Source organism: Micromesistius poutassou, assembly GCF_964030765.1.
Source record: "Micromesistius poutassou genome assembly, chromosome: 6".
In the NCBI taxonomy this organism is placed as follows: domain Eukaryota; kingdom Metazoa; phylum Chordata; class Actinopteri; order Gadiformes; family Gadidae; genus Micromesistius; species Micromesistius poutassou.
Genome location: NC_140276.1, coordinates 13,156,233 through 13,173,461, shown reverse-complemented (window position 1 = coordinate 13,173,461; position 17,229 = coordinate 13,156,233). Strand labels below are relative to the sequence as shown.

General features: G+C 46.6%; 1 protein-coding gene across 1 annotated transcript in view; it reads left to right on the top strand.

Annotated features, from left to right (window-relative positions):
- Positions 1 to 6,741: 6,741 nt before the first annotated feature.
- The window catches only part of LOC311345240 (uncharacterized protein), a gene marked incomplete at both ends in the record, with an annotated part of 34,417 nt that continues 23,929 nt past the window's right edge, over positions 6,742 to 17,229 (top strand). The window contains one exon of the mRNA XM_084469613.1: positions 6,742 to 6,861. Coding sequence (XP_084325739.1) covers positions 6,742 to 6,861 — 120 coding nt within the window. The remainder of the gene's footprint in view (positions 6,862 to 17,229) is intronic.

Sequence of the window (17,229 nt, the reverse complement as noted above, 5' to 3'; positions counted from 1 at the left end):
ACTCGCTCGCACTTTATTTGCCCTCCTTCCGAACATGCTAAACAAATGCATTAGTCTATTTTGTGCACATCATTGCGTTGTTACATTTGTCTTAAATGTTTAGGTTAGTGTGACTTGATTCAGCAAGATGTGTTAAGCCTGTTTATTAGGCTATTCCTACTCTCTATCTATCTATCTATCTATCTATCTATCTATCTATCTATCTATCTATCTATCTTGTGTGTGTGTGTGTGTGTGTGTGTGTGTATGAGCTTGCTCAGACTCATGCACGTTTGCATGTGTGTTTGTGTGTGTGTGTGTGTGTGTGTGTGTGTGTGTGTGTGTGTGTATGAGCGTGCTCAGACACATGCACGTGTGTGTACGTGTGTGTGTTTATGAGCGCTCAGACACATGCAGGGTTTGTGTGTGTGAGTGTATGTATGTATGAGCACACTCAGACACATGCATGTTTGTGTGTGTGTGGGGGTGTGTGTGTATAAGAAAACTCAGGCACATACACATTTGTATGTGTGTGTGTGTGTGTGTGTGTGTGTGTGCGTGCGCACATGTCTTGCATGTTTGTGTGCAGAAGGTGTGTAACCAATAACCATACATACCATACAGACAGTAAAGCGTTCTATTGCTGATGTTTGAACCGAGGTGATGCATTTGAAGGGGCCCCCGAAAACACATTCACATTCACATCAAATAGGTGAGCTCAACCGGAAACAGAACGGAAACAGCAAGTACTCCCTGTTAACTGTGTTCACTGACATATAATTATGCAATTGTGAAGCCATCGCAGCGCAGATGAAGGAGCGCAACCACATTAATTATTGTAGAGTTTTGCTTTCTGTTGTGATTTGTTGTGATTTATCCGTCTGTTATTATCACACACGAGCGCGCGCAACAAACGCACGCATGCACGCACGCACCGTGGACCGGCCTCACACACTTCTCCCCTAACTGCTACTGTCAAGGGGCCCCTCGAGCAAAAGTGCTTAACCCCCCACTGCTCCGGAGGAGAGGCTGGGGGGGATGTGGGGGGGATGGGGGGCGGGGAGGGGGCGGGGGTCTCTGGATGGGGCCGGCTCGCTGTGTGTGACCCTGTCTCTCCGCCCGCCAGATACTCCGGCACGCCGCCGCTGTAAATGGCCCCCATATGCAGGGGAAGGCGGGGGGGGGGGGGGATGTGGCGTGCTGCGAGGTATAGTATAGCCATTATTATTATAGGCCATAAAGGAACAGATAGAGACATACAAAGTGCTCGTACAAAAGGCATCAATGCCGAACGCTCGATTCAGCTCTATGGGCAGAAATGGAAGGAAAGCTTAGGAGAGTTTAAAAAAGGATCGGGAATGGAGGTTGCGTTGTGTGTTAAAAATGGACTGCTCCTCGCGTCAGATCAACCACCTCCCCGTGGTACGGAAGGTGTCCGGGATGGATGTTAAGGCAGGGATTCAGTCAGTGTTTGACTGAGCCACCAGGTTACTGCTGTCTGTCCTTCTCCTGGCGTTTCCTGCTTTAGCACATTTGTCCACTCAATCGTTTATTTACATTTACATTCAGGGAATTTAGCGCTTTTTTCCAAAGGGTTAAGTGTCTTCCTCAGGGACACATCGACGCTCAAACGAGCAACCTTCCGGTTACCAGCCAACCTGCTCTTGAGCTAAGCCGACCCAGCGATTCTTTATTATCTTTTGAATGTTGATATTTGTATCCCGCCCCGGTCCCTGGTATGGAATGGGAGGCTTCAATGCGTGCAGGGCCGCGCTGTCCCTGCTGCAGGGCGTGCAGCGCGGACACCACAGTGTCTCTCAACCCTAATCTCTCAGCAAACTTGGACACTAGGAATTCTGGAGCCGCCTCCCAGCAGGAGAGCCAACCACAGCCGACAGGAGATGGAAACATGGTAAAACTTTTCGAGAAAAAAAACAAAAAACTAATATAAATTAAGAAATAAGAACAATGAAGAGAGGGGGCCAGAGTTTTTTTTATTAGTTCCCCTTCGAGTATTCACTTTGTCTAGACCAAGAAAACTGTAGTGGTTCCCACCTCTTTGGTGATTCTCAGAGAATCAGGCGCTGTATTCCTCCCCCCCTCTCCCACCCTCTCCCCCTAAGAAGCACCCTTTCATCTCTCTCTTCTTTGTTCCCCCCACCCTCCTCCCAACACACACACACACATGCACACTTCGTTCCAACACATGCAGGGAGATGTGAGCAGCTTTGTGCGGATGTAATAGCTACCGCATCGATTCCTGCATAGCGCTCATTGTAATTGCCCATCATGTAACTGGCTAATCTGGCTAGCTGGAGTCGTGGGAGATCGCTCCCCTGCCCTAATTGACACTGATGGTGAATGGCTGAGCCATGGAAAGAGTTAAATAACGAGCGAATTGCACACACAGGCTTCCAGCTGAGCTAAAAGATGGAAATGGCAGAAGTTATAGCCCATAGCGCCGTGTTGTATATCAGCTAATAATGATCATTTCATAAAGACATATTCTCTTTATTTCTATAAAGAGATATAATAGGCATATAACCGGCCTCCGTTTCTCAATAAAGTGGATTTATAGTTGTTTAATGTCTGTCTTGTTGGTAGGCCTGTTATATTGTTGATGTAAGCTAGTGGCCTCCAGCAGGCAGGTCTGACGTCTCCATGCGTTATACAGGCAGCTTCACCCTCCACTGTGACATAGTGTTACAGTCAACCTCCTGCTCCACCCCCACAGCGCACGCGTCCCTCAGCCAGCGTGCATCTCGGCAAGGACCCTGCCTGCCCCCCTCTACAGAAATAATAATACACTCTGCTGCTTTTCATGGGGGAGCGATCAATGTGATGGCTGGTGGGATGGGGGGGGGGGTCTCGTGGGATTGGGTGTGGGGGCGATGGGGGTTTGGGTGGGATGGGGGTTATCGGGGGATGGGGTTTGGGTGGGAAAGGGTTTTGGGGGGAGGTGGGGGCGGTGTTAACTAGCTTATCCATATGGAGCCAGTAGTCTCTCTCCCTGGTGCTGAACCCCGTCCGTCGGACCATCCCAGAGTCCCGTCCCACCGTTCAAGTGTCATCAATATAAATACACGTACACATAAGCCTCCACCAAGATTATGGGATATATATATATTCGGCCCTGCCGCACAACCGCAATAACAAATCGGCTTTTATTGCAATTATGATTATTCATTTTTTCTTCCTTAAAAAAAAGACTTGAGAGGAAATCGCCTGGGAGGGCTGTGCTCTGTGTCGGGGAGAAAACGCCTGACATCTCGCCCCGGCGGCGGTGTGGAGGACTCAGAGCCTCACACCCCTCCTGTCCACCGGCCCGCTCTGTAACTCAAACGACAACAAAATTAAAACCCCATCCGAGTTTTCTGTCGGCGAATAATATCCCAATGATTGCGTTAAGCGGTTTGGGAGTCGCTACACACACACACACACACTCACACACACACACCGTCGGGCCCCCCTGGCAACGCGGGGCTGCTAACGAGGCCCTGAGGACGGAACGGAGCCCCCACACCGCGTCAGGTATTCCCCTGCGCTGCGTCGTGCCGCGTTGGGGGACCGCTGGTTTCCATCGGGGGATCCGGTTAGCCGCCACTGTATCCAGTCAGGGGAATCTAGATATATATCCAGCTAATACACAGCCCTTGAAACCCCGGTCTGCGTCATTAGCCGCCCTGGGTCCCTGTGACGCCCGCTTAAGGGGACGCACCGGGACCCGATCGGCAGCACAGATCTCACAGGCTTGATTCGGAGCCCGGGAGTGCAGAGAGCGTGACAGCGCAGCGCACGCTAGGCCCGCCGCCGCCGCCCCCGCGCCCCCTGCTGTGCCAACATGGCATCAGAGGGCTGGTGTGGGTCTGCATGGGGGGGGGGGGGGGGGGTCTCAGCTCGTCAGCTGGGCTGCTCCGACGTGGTGGATTCCCGTTTGTTTATTTGTTTTAGGGTATTGATCCCCGGTTTGTGCAGCAGAGTGTGAGTGTGAGAGAGTTTCATGAAGCATGGGGCACCTGCACCCGTCTTGACGCCTTTCCTCCACATTCCTCCCCCTCGTCTCACCTTTTTCTTCACCTTTTCTTCATCATTCTCACTTTCGTCTCCCGTCCATTCTCTTTATTTTTCGAATCAGTCCTGAACAATGTTGGAACAACCTTTGGGGCTTATATTGCTTAACATCTGCCACACATTTGTGTTTTAAGCACGCTGCGATGGGATGAATACGAAAACTAGAATATAAAAACACAATATGTTTATTTTACAAAAACAATCCTATCCGTCTTATTTAGTCTTTAATCTAGAATAAAAAATGTTAAACGGTGTTAATGTATGCTTAGAATACGCTACATGGATATGCACAGGAAACAATGGCTGCGTTGAGCCCTGGGTGTGCGGTATCACTGGAGGTGTGGGTGTTTTGTGTGGATGTCTGTTACTTTGCGGTTGGTATCTTGGGGGGGCAATGGGGCAGGAGCTACCTTGTGTTGCCTGCCAAAACTCTCTCTCTCTCTCTCTCTCTCTCTCTCTCTCTCTCTCTCTCTCTCTCTCTCTCTCTCTCTCTCTCTCTCTCTCTCTCTCTGTGTCTCTCTCTCGCTCCTCCAACCCCCTGCCTTCTGGCCCTGAGGTTGGCGCTGCCATCTGCCAAGAGAAGCATGGTGCTGAGGAATGATAACACACACACACACACACATCCACATACACACACACACACACACACACACACACACATTCATATACGAACACATCCACACACATTCCCAAATATACACACACACACACACACACACTCAAAACTACACACATTCCCAAAAGCACACATGCACGCACATTCAAATACATACACAGACACACACACACACACACACACACACACACACACACACGCTCTCACCCAAATACACACACACACACACACACACATTCAAAAATACACACACATGCTCTTAAACAAACACACTGATACACACACACATACACAGATACACTCATAGGCTTTCATTAGGCCAGGTACCTCAACACATACACACACACACACACACACACACACACACTCTCTTTCTCTGTCTCTTTCTTTTTTTTATAAAAGCACACTTACCCTTTGAACCCCAAGCCCCGTAGTTCTTCTCTTATCTGCTTTTTGGCAAGCCTGGTGTGTGTGTGTGTGTGTGTGTGTGTGTGTGTGTGCACACACAACATTCTATGTGTGTTTGTGTGCGCATGTTTGTCAGTGTGTGTGTGTGTGTGTGCAAATGTCCTACCGATTTTTAATAACTGCTCTAAAATGTTGATTCTTCAACAATAGCATACTTAATCATTTAATCGTTAAACATCTTTTATGCCATCATATTTTTGGATTCGATCACAAAAACAGAGGCAATAAAAGACCCCAATTAACGAGGAATTAATAGACCATTTCAGCTGTCGTAAATAAATACATAATTTCCCAACATACTCAGCACTATCATCACTGGTAAAGTTGGCCAGCCGCAGAAATCCTGATTATGTACATAGTAATCTGAATGTATTATGCTAAAGTTGTCATGTATCATGAATACATTTGTCACATGATAACTAGATAAGCATGTGGTGCAGATTGCAGATATTACAATTGGGACACTTAGCTCTAATTAACCAATCAAAAGCCTCTTCCAATTAAGCCTGGTGCTGTTACATCATTTAGGGAATCACAAGTTTTCCTAGTGTGTCTTTGAGGACACAAATTAATCGCAGTCAACAAAAGTAGAGGAGGGAAAAAATAAATAAATTCAATCAAATCTTTGAGAAAAATCTGAGTAATAAAAGGGGGGGGGGGAGGGAGAGAGAGAGGGAGAGAGAGAGAGACAGAGAGAGAGAGAGAGAGAGAGAGAGAGAGAGAGTATCTGGAGTATCAAGATGGAGAGAGGTTGAGAGACCGAGCTGGCTAATGGCAAAGCTTTTCTACCCGAGACCAATTTATTGTGAGGTTTCAAAAGGTCAGCTCTTACACACAGGCCTGTCTGTGACAAATTACATTATTTACAGCGGGGTGAGCGGGAAGGAGACACAGGCAGACATGAAGGGAGAGACATGAAGGCTAGGAGAAAAGGAGGAGAGGAGTGGAGTGGAGAGGGGAGAGGGGAGGAGAGGAGCAGGGAGTAGAGGAGAGGAGGAGGAGGAGAGAATAAGGAGAGGAAGAGAGGACAAGAAAGACCGTCTGACGCGAGCGGAATAAATGAAAAGATAGAAGACAGCGTGTGTGTGTGTGTTGTCACACACGCTGTGTGTTTGTGCGTACTGAGTGTGTCTGAGCCGGCCTAATTGCTCGCTAATGCTAATAGGGCTACCTTGATGACATTTGCTAACACGACCACTAATGACGGCACGTGTTTATAGGACAAACAGCGGCCCCTCCGCGCACCAATATGTCACGTCATGCGCGACGATACCGCAAAATGTCTCAGGCTCCCTGCGTGACATTCTCTGCGCGCGTCGGTTCCTCGTGATTCATGGTCAAACGAGCCACTCAGCGGCGTCTCCCTGGGAGCACAGCAGCGGCCGACTCTCTCAGCCCCCCCAGGACAGGACAACCCTAAAAACCACCTAATTAACGTCTTCGGTCGTGTGGGCCGAGCCGTGTGTATAACTCCATTACGGGGACCGCCCCCCCCGGATCCACTCGGGAGACGCTCGCGCCGTTCCGCTGCAGATGTGTATTGACAGCTGTGGTTAGGAGCCGGAGCCTGGCCGGTGACAGCAGGTCCCCCAGGGGGGGATAGAGCCATGTACTGGCTACTGGCGCCCGGCAGTGAGGATGCTGTTGGTAAGTGGATCCATCACGCCGTCACAGCCCGGGCCACTCCACCCCAGGGCGGCAGGGGGAAGAGGCCTGCACAGCTGGAGGTATTTTGGAGGGTTTTTGTGTTTGAAATGTTGCACCTTTAAAAAAAAAGAAAAAATGAAACAAAATGGCTGCCAGATAAATAGCTAAGAAGTCGCTGCTTTTTGTTTTTGTTTGTTTTGTTTTTGTGTTTTTCAGACGCGGCGTGAACGTATGCTTAGAAATAACAACGACTAAAGTAGTTTACATGATTCTATTCATGCTGGCTTTAATAGTCTCCGTTATTTGTAGAACATTAAACAGTCGTGGTGTCTGTGCAATAACTAGAGACAGCATTAGAGTCTTTTCCGTGGCTCCTACTCTCCCTCCGGGACACACTAGTACCGGTCCCTTAAGACCAACCTTCTGTGTGAGTGTGCGTCGGTTTATGTGTGTTTAAGTGTGTGTCTGTTTGTGTAACACTGTCATCTCGGAGGGTTGCCCGAAGAGACGGGGAAAGCCAGCGGGATCTCTGGCTAAATGTTATGGGATTTGTGAAAAATGATTTGAAACACGAGTAGGCCTATTTAGAATGGGCTTCTGTGAGAAACTCACCGCCGGTTTTAGGAATTAGCCATTTTGTGAGTCCTGGCTCACTGGCCATGCTGCGTTGTGCTGCAGTGGACCGTGTGTGTGGACAGTCGTGGGACCACCACTGCACTTCCGCTGAAACAAATGGCCGTGAGCTTGCCGTTGGTAATAAAGCAACATTTATTTTATTTATATAAAATATACTGTATATACTGTTCAATAGTTTGTGGTCACCAAGACAATTTCATGTTTTCCATGAAAACTCACACTTTTATTCAACAGTTTTCAGCTGTGCTAACATAATTGCACCAAGGGTTTTCTCATCATCAATTTGGCTTTTAATAAGGTTTGCTTAACAATGTACCATTAGAACACAGGAGTGATTGTTGCTGGAAATGGACCTCTGTACACCTATGTAGATATTCCATTCAAATCAGCCAATTCCAGCTAGAATAGTCCTTTACCACATTACCAATATCTAAACTGTATCTCTGATTCGTTTAATGTTATCATCATTGAAAAAAAATATGCTTTTCTTGAAAAAATAAGGACATTTCTAGGTGATGCCAAACTTTTGAATGGTAGTGTATATATAGGATATAAATAAATATACACTTAGATATGGAAAGCCTGCGATAAATGCTGACAGTGACAGAAGAGAAAGTGAGAAACCCCATCTATTTTCTCCCCATGATAATTGAATGTAGAAATGTGTCCAACGCAAAGACACCGCATCACCGACGAGGTCTTTGGACGGCACATCTCCGGCGTGGTCTCAGCAGCGAGGTTCACTTCATGTTGCCCCCCTCCTGGTTCAGGTTCAGCTTCTATATGATATGATATGACGTGAAAACTTTATTTCAGACTCAGGTCCATAAATAGCACGAGACAAATACAAAACACAAATATAAAAATTCAGTTTATATACAAACATTTCAGCCAGTGCACCCTCAGGCTGGCGGTATATATAGTGAGCACAGCTCAGAGTGGGATTTACAAGTACCACAATGATTCTATTCCCAGATTCCTCCAATCGTTTCATAAATTTAAACATGAGATTTCTTAAAAGTGCATGGAATGTGCTCACTCCTGCGGTGACAAACATCTGGCTGGCACTGCCCCCTCTGGGTATTTTTAAAAGGATACTCATTGCATCATTGTACGCAACTTTCAGCCTCTGCATGCTACATTTTTTGTAGCTTGACCATACTTGGGTGCGGTAAAGCGGTGTACAATATGCTTTGAACAGGGCTACCTTCACCTGTGTTGAACAAAAGCTGAACAAAAGCTGCAACATTGTCTATACACATCATCATCATCATTCAACTGATCATTTATAAAATGTCCAAGGTATTTAATCCTTCTACATACATCAAGACTATTGCCAGACAGTTTGAACGCAGGAAAACTGAGCCCTTTATCCTGCTTGTTTCTACACACTAAAACAGCACTCTTGCTAGTATTATATTTAATGTCATGAATCCATACTCAGTGCAGATATTAAGGACTTGCTGTTGTCCAGCACTACTTGGGCTAATAATGACCAAATCATCTAAGGTAGTTCACCAACATTTCACCAGTCATACACCCTGTGTTACAGGCTCTCAATTGCATGGACAATTCATTGACATACAAGTTGAATAAAATTGGAGACAAGATTCCTCCCTGTCTAACGCCATTGCCAACTCCAAAGAGGGCTGATATACTACCTCCCCATTTAATCTGCATCTTCTGGTGAGCATACCAGTAGATCAGAACCCTGACAATATACGCAGGCACGCCCCTTTGTGTTAGCTTCATGAATAGTTTCCTGTGGTTTACTCTATCAAATGCTTTGGAAGCATCAATAAAGCACATAAGGACAGATGAGTTTTTGGCCCTGTACAGGTTCACTATTTCCTTGAGTGCATATATAAACATGTCTGTCCCATGCTTTGGTTTAAAACCAAACTGATCGCTGACTGTCACAGGAAGAAAGATACCCGCATACTCTATCAAGCAGGATTCTTTCCACAACTTTTGATGGTATGCTGGCTAGCGCTATAGGCCTATAATTATCCATGCAACTTACTCTCCCAGCTTTGTCCTTAAGCACTGGGACAAGCAGGATGGATAGCATTGAATCCGGTAGTATGCCATGGATCAAAAAACACATAAACGCTGAGATGCTGACATGACACCGGGCCAGCCGTTTACACGATGGAGGTCTTGGTACAAGAGGATTAGACGGTTATCCACACGCTGTTAGAAGAGGTCTTGATGTCAGTGATCTACCTGACCGGAGACACTTGTAGAAACACCATCTCTCCTCTTACTACTTTTCAAAGCAGGCTTCCCTCAGTAGTACAGCTTTCACTACTGTACCACCGTATCAGATACACTATTCAAATACGATATTACATTTTTAAAAGGGATGTATTTGATACGCCACCACTTATAAATAGAGTGGTTGATCCGTGCGTTGATTTGAACTTTATCAAAGGAAAAGGTAAAAGGCTAAACTACACTGTGGCTGTCAGAGCTTAGAGACAGATATCTCGAGACAGCCAGCAGTCAATACAGCTGCCCTCTGCGCTCTGCTCCTCCTCAGTCTCCCCTCCCCCCGTCTCCCATCCCTCCCTCCGTCTCCCATCCCTCCGTCTCCCATCCCTCCCTCCGTCTCCCATCCCTCCCTCCGTCTCCCATCCCTCCCTCCGTCTCCCATCCCTCCCTCCGTCTCCCATCTCTCCGTCTCCCATCCCTCCGTCTCCCATCCCTCCCTCCGTCTCCCATCCCTCCCTCCGTCTCCCATCCCTCCATCTCCCATCCCTCCGTCTCCCCTCCCTCCGTCTCCCATCTCTCCGTCTCCCTCCCTCCGTCTCCCTCCCTCCGTCTCCCATCCCTCTGTCTCCCATCCCTCCGTCTCCCATCCCTCCCTCCGTCTCCCATCCCTCCCTCCGTCTCCCATCCCTCCGTCTCCCATCCCTCCCTCCGTCTCCCGTCTCTCCCTCTCCCATCCCTCTCTCTCCTGCCTCTCCGCTCCTACACTTATCTTCCTCTGGTTTGGCAGTTTTTTCTGCCTTCAATCCACTGTCTCTGTCGAGACAGACACGCAGACACGCGTTGCATTCTGGGAGCGTGGCGACCGGCCCTTGTTTGTGTTGTCGAGCTGTCGAGTCATTGTGCACACTCCTCTTCCCGGCGTTGGATGGGAGCATTTTAACGGGGCTGTAAAGCAGACGTTGGAGATGTGAAGTGGATCCAGACCCGGCCAGGGCCCGTATCACACCAACGGAGGGAGGAGCCGTCTGCTCTGGACTGGATCTCTGGCCGTATTGTGGCGTGTTTTATAGTCTGAGAAACTGCAGACAGCAGCCCAGAACCTAGCAGCGTGTTTATCCGCTGCAGTCGCAGGTGCGCCTACGCGTTGTAGTCCATCATGGCCTCCCCATTTCTCTTTCCTTTTTGCCTCCTCTGCTTCTCTTTCAATATTTGTTTTTCTTTCTCAGCCTTTTGTTTTCATTCGTCTCTCCGCTCCTTTAATCCTAACCTACTGACCTTCACCCGGTCCAGCTTTCCCCTTTTCCTCCTCACTCTCTCTCGCTCTCTCTCTCTCTCCCTCTTAATCTCTCTCTCTATAACTCTCTCACTCTTTCACTCTCTCTCTCTTATTTTCTCTCACTCTCGCTCCCTCCTACTCTCTCTCTCTCTCTCTCTCTCTCTCTCTCTCTCTCTCTCTCTCTCTCTCTCTCTCTCTCTCTCTCTCACTCACTCACTCTTTTACCCTTTCCCTCTCACTTTCCCTCTCAGTCGTTCCCTCTCTCCTCCTCTCCCTTTCCCTCTCCCTCTCTCCCTGTGTCTCTCACCCCTGGCTGCCCTTCAGAAGTCTGTTAATACGTTTGTTATCAACACAACTCCCTAATTAACACTGTCTCTCTCTCTCTCCTGTCGGTGTTACCCCACGCCCCGGCCTTTTCTCTCTCTCACTCGCCCCGTCTCATCATCAGGTCTCTCAGTCTCGTCTTCTGTCTCTACCTTCACCCTCTCCACCCCCACCCCCACCCCGGTGCCGACCGCTAGGTGAACACCAGGACGTCTCCGGCCCCGCCCGTCTGGAGCCCACACTGACCACAGACATCTGTCTGTCTGCGAGCCGCCTGGAATGTTTGCATGTTGTGCCATTTTCCCCTTGTCTCTATTTGGTCGTAGGGCTCTGGGTTTTGCTCCGTTTATTTAACTGAGCAATGTGTGGGCATGGGTGTGTGCGCCGTGCGTGCGAGCGCCCGTGTGTGTGTGTGTGTGTTTGCCAAAATGAAGAAATTGTATCCGCGAGGGTTAGACAAAGCAAAGGAAACTGAAGAATTGAAAGACTGCCATTGTTAACACTGTGAGCACAAGTACACACACCCACACACACACACACACGCACACGCATGCATACACACACGCACGCACGCACGCACACGCACACACACACACACACACACACACACACACACACACACACACACACACACACACACACACACACACACACAGACAGGCAGACAGGCACGCACGCACACTTATACACACACACACACACACACACATGCACACCTGCAGCCTGATGGACTGACAAGATGAAGGATATACCTGCTAATCTGCATGTACACACTGATGGCAACACGCTTACAAACACGCTAGCAATGTTATGCACATCTGTCACGCGTGCCCCCATCTGCCATTTGTCAGGGTGTCGGTACCTGGCACATCTGTGAGGGGGCCAATGCTACCGCTAACGCTGGCGCTAACGACCACAACGCTTGTTTAGCAGGACACATTTATTCCAGTAGCTAGCTTTCCTGTTCTCCCCTCAATAAAAAAGCTATTGTTCACCACTGTAGCCGCACGTAGCACGTAGCACGTAGCATGTTAATTTGGCACACTGTGAAACCGTGAGTTGCAAAGTGCACCAATTAAAAAGGGGTCAGGTCTCTAGTGTTTCTCATTGTCCTGGGTGAATAGACAGAGTTCTGAATAGATCATAGCTGGTTCATGGATCGGCCAAACGGAGATAGCCTGGCTCCATTCCAATTCATAGGCCTTGTAAAGATCTTACTATCCCATTCCATTCAGTTGATACTCAATAAACCCCTTCCATGCCATCAGGGTTTTATATCTGAGGACAAGAGGAGGTAACGCAGTACCACTTCACTTTAGATTTGGTCGAGAAAGAGCCAGGAACATAGGCAAAGATGGTTACCAGCGGCCCTGAAGGAGAGAGAGGAAATCCATAGTTTGACTGTTACATGGCTCTTAACATTTAAGTGTTTAACAGCTCTTTCCCCCTTGCATGTTATAAGATGTACGTAACATTTACACATTGCTATTGCTCAATGTCCATCATGATAATCTTCCTATGCTCGTTCAAAAAATGTACATGGTTAAATAATAATTTTACACATAAACAATGTTAAAATGATTTATTCTCTCTTTTATTCTTGACTCGTATTGACCACTATAAACCCTCAGTACTCAATAATTCCGTTTTAAATGTAAATTTGAACCATGAAAGGAAGAGATTTGAGGGTTTGAGTTCCTACTGTACACACTACACTACACTACACTACACACTTCTCTCACACTATACACTACACTACACACTTCTCTCACACTACACTACACATTTCACTACAAAACACTACACTACATTCAACTACACACTACTGTGACATGCTGGCTCTATTGCATGAAACATGAAATGGGGGAGACAACGCCGTTTTACAATAATAGAGAATTTATTAAGTATAATAAGTAATAAGATAATTTTAACAGAGAATTAACTAGGATAAAGATAAAGAAGTGTGGTGTAAGTCAGTTAAATGTAAGTAACCAAAAGTGTCATGCAAAGTCAGTCTATGTGTAACAAAACGAAGGACAAAGAAAGCCAAAACGCCGGGAGGAGGGAGCAGCCCCGACTGTTGTAAATGCATCACCTATTAAAGGGAGAGAGAGAGGACAGGCAAACCAAACAGCAAGGGTGGAGTCAAAGACTCACCATGGGTCGTCATATTCCCCCCCTTAAGACAGAAGCCCACCTAACTGGGATTCTGCACTTATGGTATTAAACATAACAAAATAACAAAAGCCAAAATACATAACCACTACAAATCCCCTCAACCAACACCAGTTACATCGACCCAACACTCATACCGGGTCAACTAGAAACCCCCCTATACATGCACACTCTCACCACTCCTCACGCTCACCAGTCACCCAACCTCTCAACTACTCTACACTACACACTACACTACACTACACTACATAGTACACACTACACTACACTACACTACTCTACTCTACACTACACACTACACTACACTACACTACTCTACTCTACTCTACTCTACACTACACACTATACTACACTACTACTAAGCAAATACAAACAGCTGAACCGCTTTGGTCTGCAAATTGATTGGATTTCTGTAGTGATAATAGACTGCGAGCTGTAAGCCTTTAGTGTACCCGTATAGCAGGCCTAGAAAATGACTAAGAGGGGCTTCAATCAATACATTCTGGTAGTGGTCGTGTGTGTGTGTTCATGCATGCGTGTATGTTTTCCTCGTGTCTTAATGAGTTGTGTGTGTGTGTGTGTGTGTGTGTGTGTGTGTGTCTGCCTCACAGAGTGTGTGCTGGTCTGTGTGGCTTGAAATCCATACGGCCTTAAACAGACAAACTCCTGCTCTGTAAATGCCTATTGATCTGTACAGTAGGTGTTTGAACAGTTGGGATGGCTCATTGACTTCTGCTCTCATTATGCTGGGCCTGCAGAGTAACATGTGGGAGGAAAGGGGCCCAGGTGCCACTCAGGCTTGTGTTAAGTGCATATTCTGAGGCACTATTAGGGCATGTTTTAGTTGTTTTAGGGTTGAGGCCGGCTGCTTTGGACTACAATATGCTCCGGCGCTGCTACTGCAGGCTGCCATCTTAAGAGTTCTTTCTTCAGGCATGGTTGTGCTACATTTCACATACTGTAGATACACACACGCACACACACACACACACACACACACACACACACACACACACACACACATACCAAACACACACACACACACACACACACACACACACACACAAACACGTATAAAAAGTCATAACTTGAGGTATACTCTATGAAAGCCATGACTCACACAACAAAACAGCCATTCAATCATTGTCCCAATCAGTGGGACTTTGTGTGTTTTCCTCCCCGGTTGTGTAGCTGCACTCACTACAGACATCCGTGTAATATGACTTTTCTCCTCCTGTCTATAGGCCAATATCCGCACAGTGATTATCTCTGAATCTGGCTCTTATTCGTTGGCAAATAAAAGTCATTTCCAGAAGAGGCAGCCGTCCTCACCTACTTGAAACGTTCCAAACAACATCCAGAAAACACTGGAGTTCCCAGCAAAAAACAACCACATGTCAATACAATACAATACGATAAAGAGCATTCACGTTCTAGAGAAGTCATTACATTTACATTTACATTTAGGGAATTTAGCTTTTATCCAAAGCAACTTACAATAAGTAAATTTGTCAGAAGAAGGTGAAACAATATATCGCTGTCGGTACAGTAAGGATTTTCATAGGACCAAGTGACAAATTCTAACAATCGCTAGGTTAACCCATTCCCCGTATACAACAAAGGTAGCTAGGATAAGATGCTACACAACTAAGTAACATGACTAAGTAAGCCATACAATAAGTGTGTACATTAAGTGCCAGGACGTACAACATACAATAAGTAGGAGGGGTGGGACGGGGTGGCTATGCAGAGTCTAAGGTGAACTCTGAACAGGTGAGTCTTGAGTCTTTTGCGGAAGCTGGTGAGCGACTCTGCGGTCCTGACATCGGCAGGGAGCGCGTTCCACCACTGCGGTGCCAAAACAGAGAAGGGTTGTGACTTGCACTTGGCGACGGCGATGGCGAGCCAAGAGTCATCCTCAAGGCGGGGACACAAACAGACACGCGATAACGTGTTCCAGCTGCCTTTTTAAACAGCCGCATGTGAGTTGTGAAAAGAATCGCCTCGAGAGTTTGCACAGGAGAGTTTGCAGGAGCCAACACCTGGTGCCCAATCCCGTGTTCAGTACGAGGTGTATGCGGGCTGTGCGTGTTTCCCAGGGTGAAAGGTGCAAGCCTTGTTTAGAACAACTGGAACACATCATTATCCATTCGGATGCTAAGGAACGAGCTCTATTATGTCGATTCTCCGGGGAGTGGGAACGCAGCATATAGGAATAATAATATTAATATAATGAAAGCCAATGTGAGAAATGGAGAGTAAGCAGGGAGGAAGAGGGCCCACTGGGGGCTCCAACCTTTAAGATGTGGCAGAAAATAAAATAACTAAATCAGGCCACGATGTTGCTAAAATTGTAAATAACAGTGCGTGCACGTACGTACGCGCGTACACAACACACTACCCCCTTCGCTGTCCTTCGTAATTCATACCTTCCCCATCATCTACATCGTTTGTTTATGTGTGTGTGTGTGTGCGTGTGTGTGTGTGTGTGTGCGTGTGCGTGTGTGTGAGTGTGTGTGTGTGTGTGTGTGTGTGTGCGTTTGTGTGTGCGTGTGTATGTGTGTGTGTTTGAGTGTGTGTGTGTGTGTGTGTGTGTGTGTGTAAGCGTGTGTATATGGATGTGTATGCGTGTGCATGCGTGTGTGTGTGTGTGTATGTGTGCACGTGCGCGTGTGTGTGTGTATGTGTGTATCATTAGTATGCTATCAAAGTAGTTCTCCTACACCCCAGTGTTGTGGTTTCCCTGAGATTTGTAATATTTCATCATTCATTTAGAATAATTTGCCTGTATTTTTCTCTTTTAATCAAAGATAATGTCCTGCTTTTATTCTGATCGAGATCAAAAGGAGATTTATATGAGGCAGATTATTATCACTATTTAATAACTGCTCACGTACATCTGCAAGTTTCAAAAAAAGTTATTTGGGAAGGGTAAATAGGCTAAGTCTGATCAGTGCTTTGATCATATTGAGACCAGCTTCTCCGCTTTGGTTTTAGCTTGCATGCTAATAGCATCCGGAAAGATTTACTTTACATGTGAGGTTTGCCTTTGCCCTTAATTTTTAAAGAAAAACACTGTTTTTTTCAATGAAGATAACATTAAATGAATCAGAAATACATGTTAATGTGGTCAATGACTATTATAGCTGGAAACGGCTGATATTTAATGGAATATCTACGTAGGTGTACAGAGGCCCAATTCTAGCAACCATCACTCCTGTGTTCTTATGGTGATGATTAGAAAACCATGTGTAATTATGTTAGCACAGCTGAAAAATGTTGAATAAAAGTATGAGTTTTCATGGAAAACATGAAATGGTCTGGGTGACCCCAAACTTTTGAACAGTAGTTGATATACATATATATTATTTTATTATTATCTGCATTGCAGGCAGAAGGTACAATAAAAAGAGTTGTGATGAGTTTTCTATGCTAATATTCTGTATAACCTACACACATGCAGAAATGGGATTAATATCTAGTCCTGGAGAAATATCACCTGCGTGAGGAGAGAAATATTAGACGGCTGGTAATATTGTGCAGACAGAAAGAAATGTTTGGTACAAAGAGATGGAGAGAGATTGGCATTCTGTAGCAGCTCACAGTTATTATCTGTCAGATATTTCTTGGAGCATGGGAAAGAGCTGCAGTTTATGAACAGTCTGTGTTGTAAATTGGGTCCACCAAACTGCACACTCTCACTCTCTCTTTTTCTCTCTCTCTCTCTCCCTCTCTCGCTCTTTCTCGATCTCTCTCTCTCTCACTATTTCTGCCTCTCTGTCTCTTTCTGTCTCCCCCTCTCTCCCCCCCCCCCCCCCCTCTC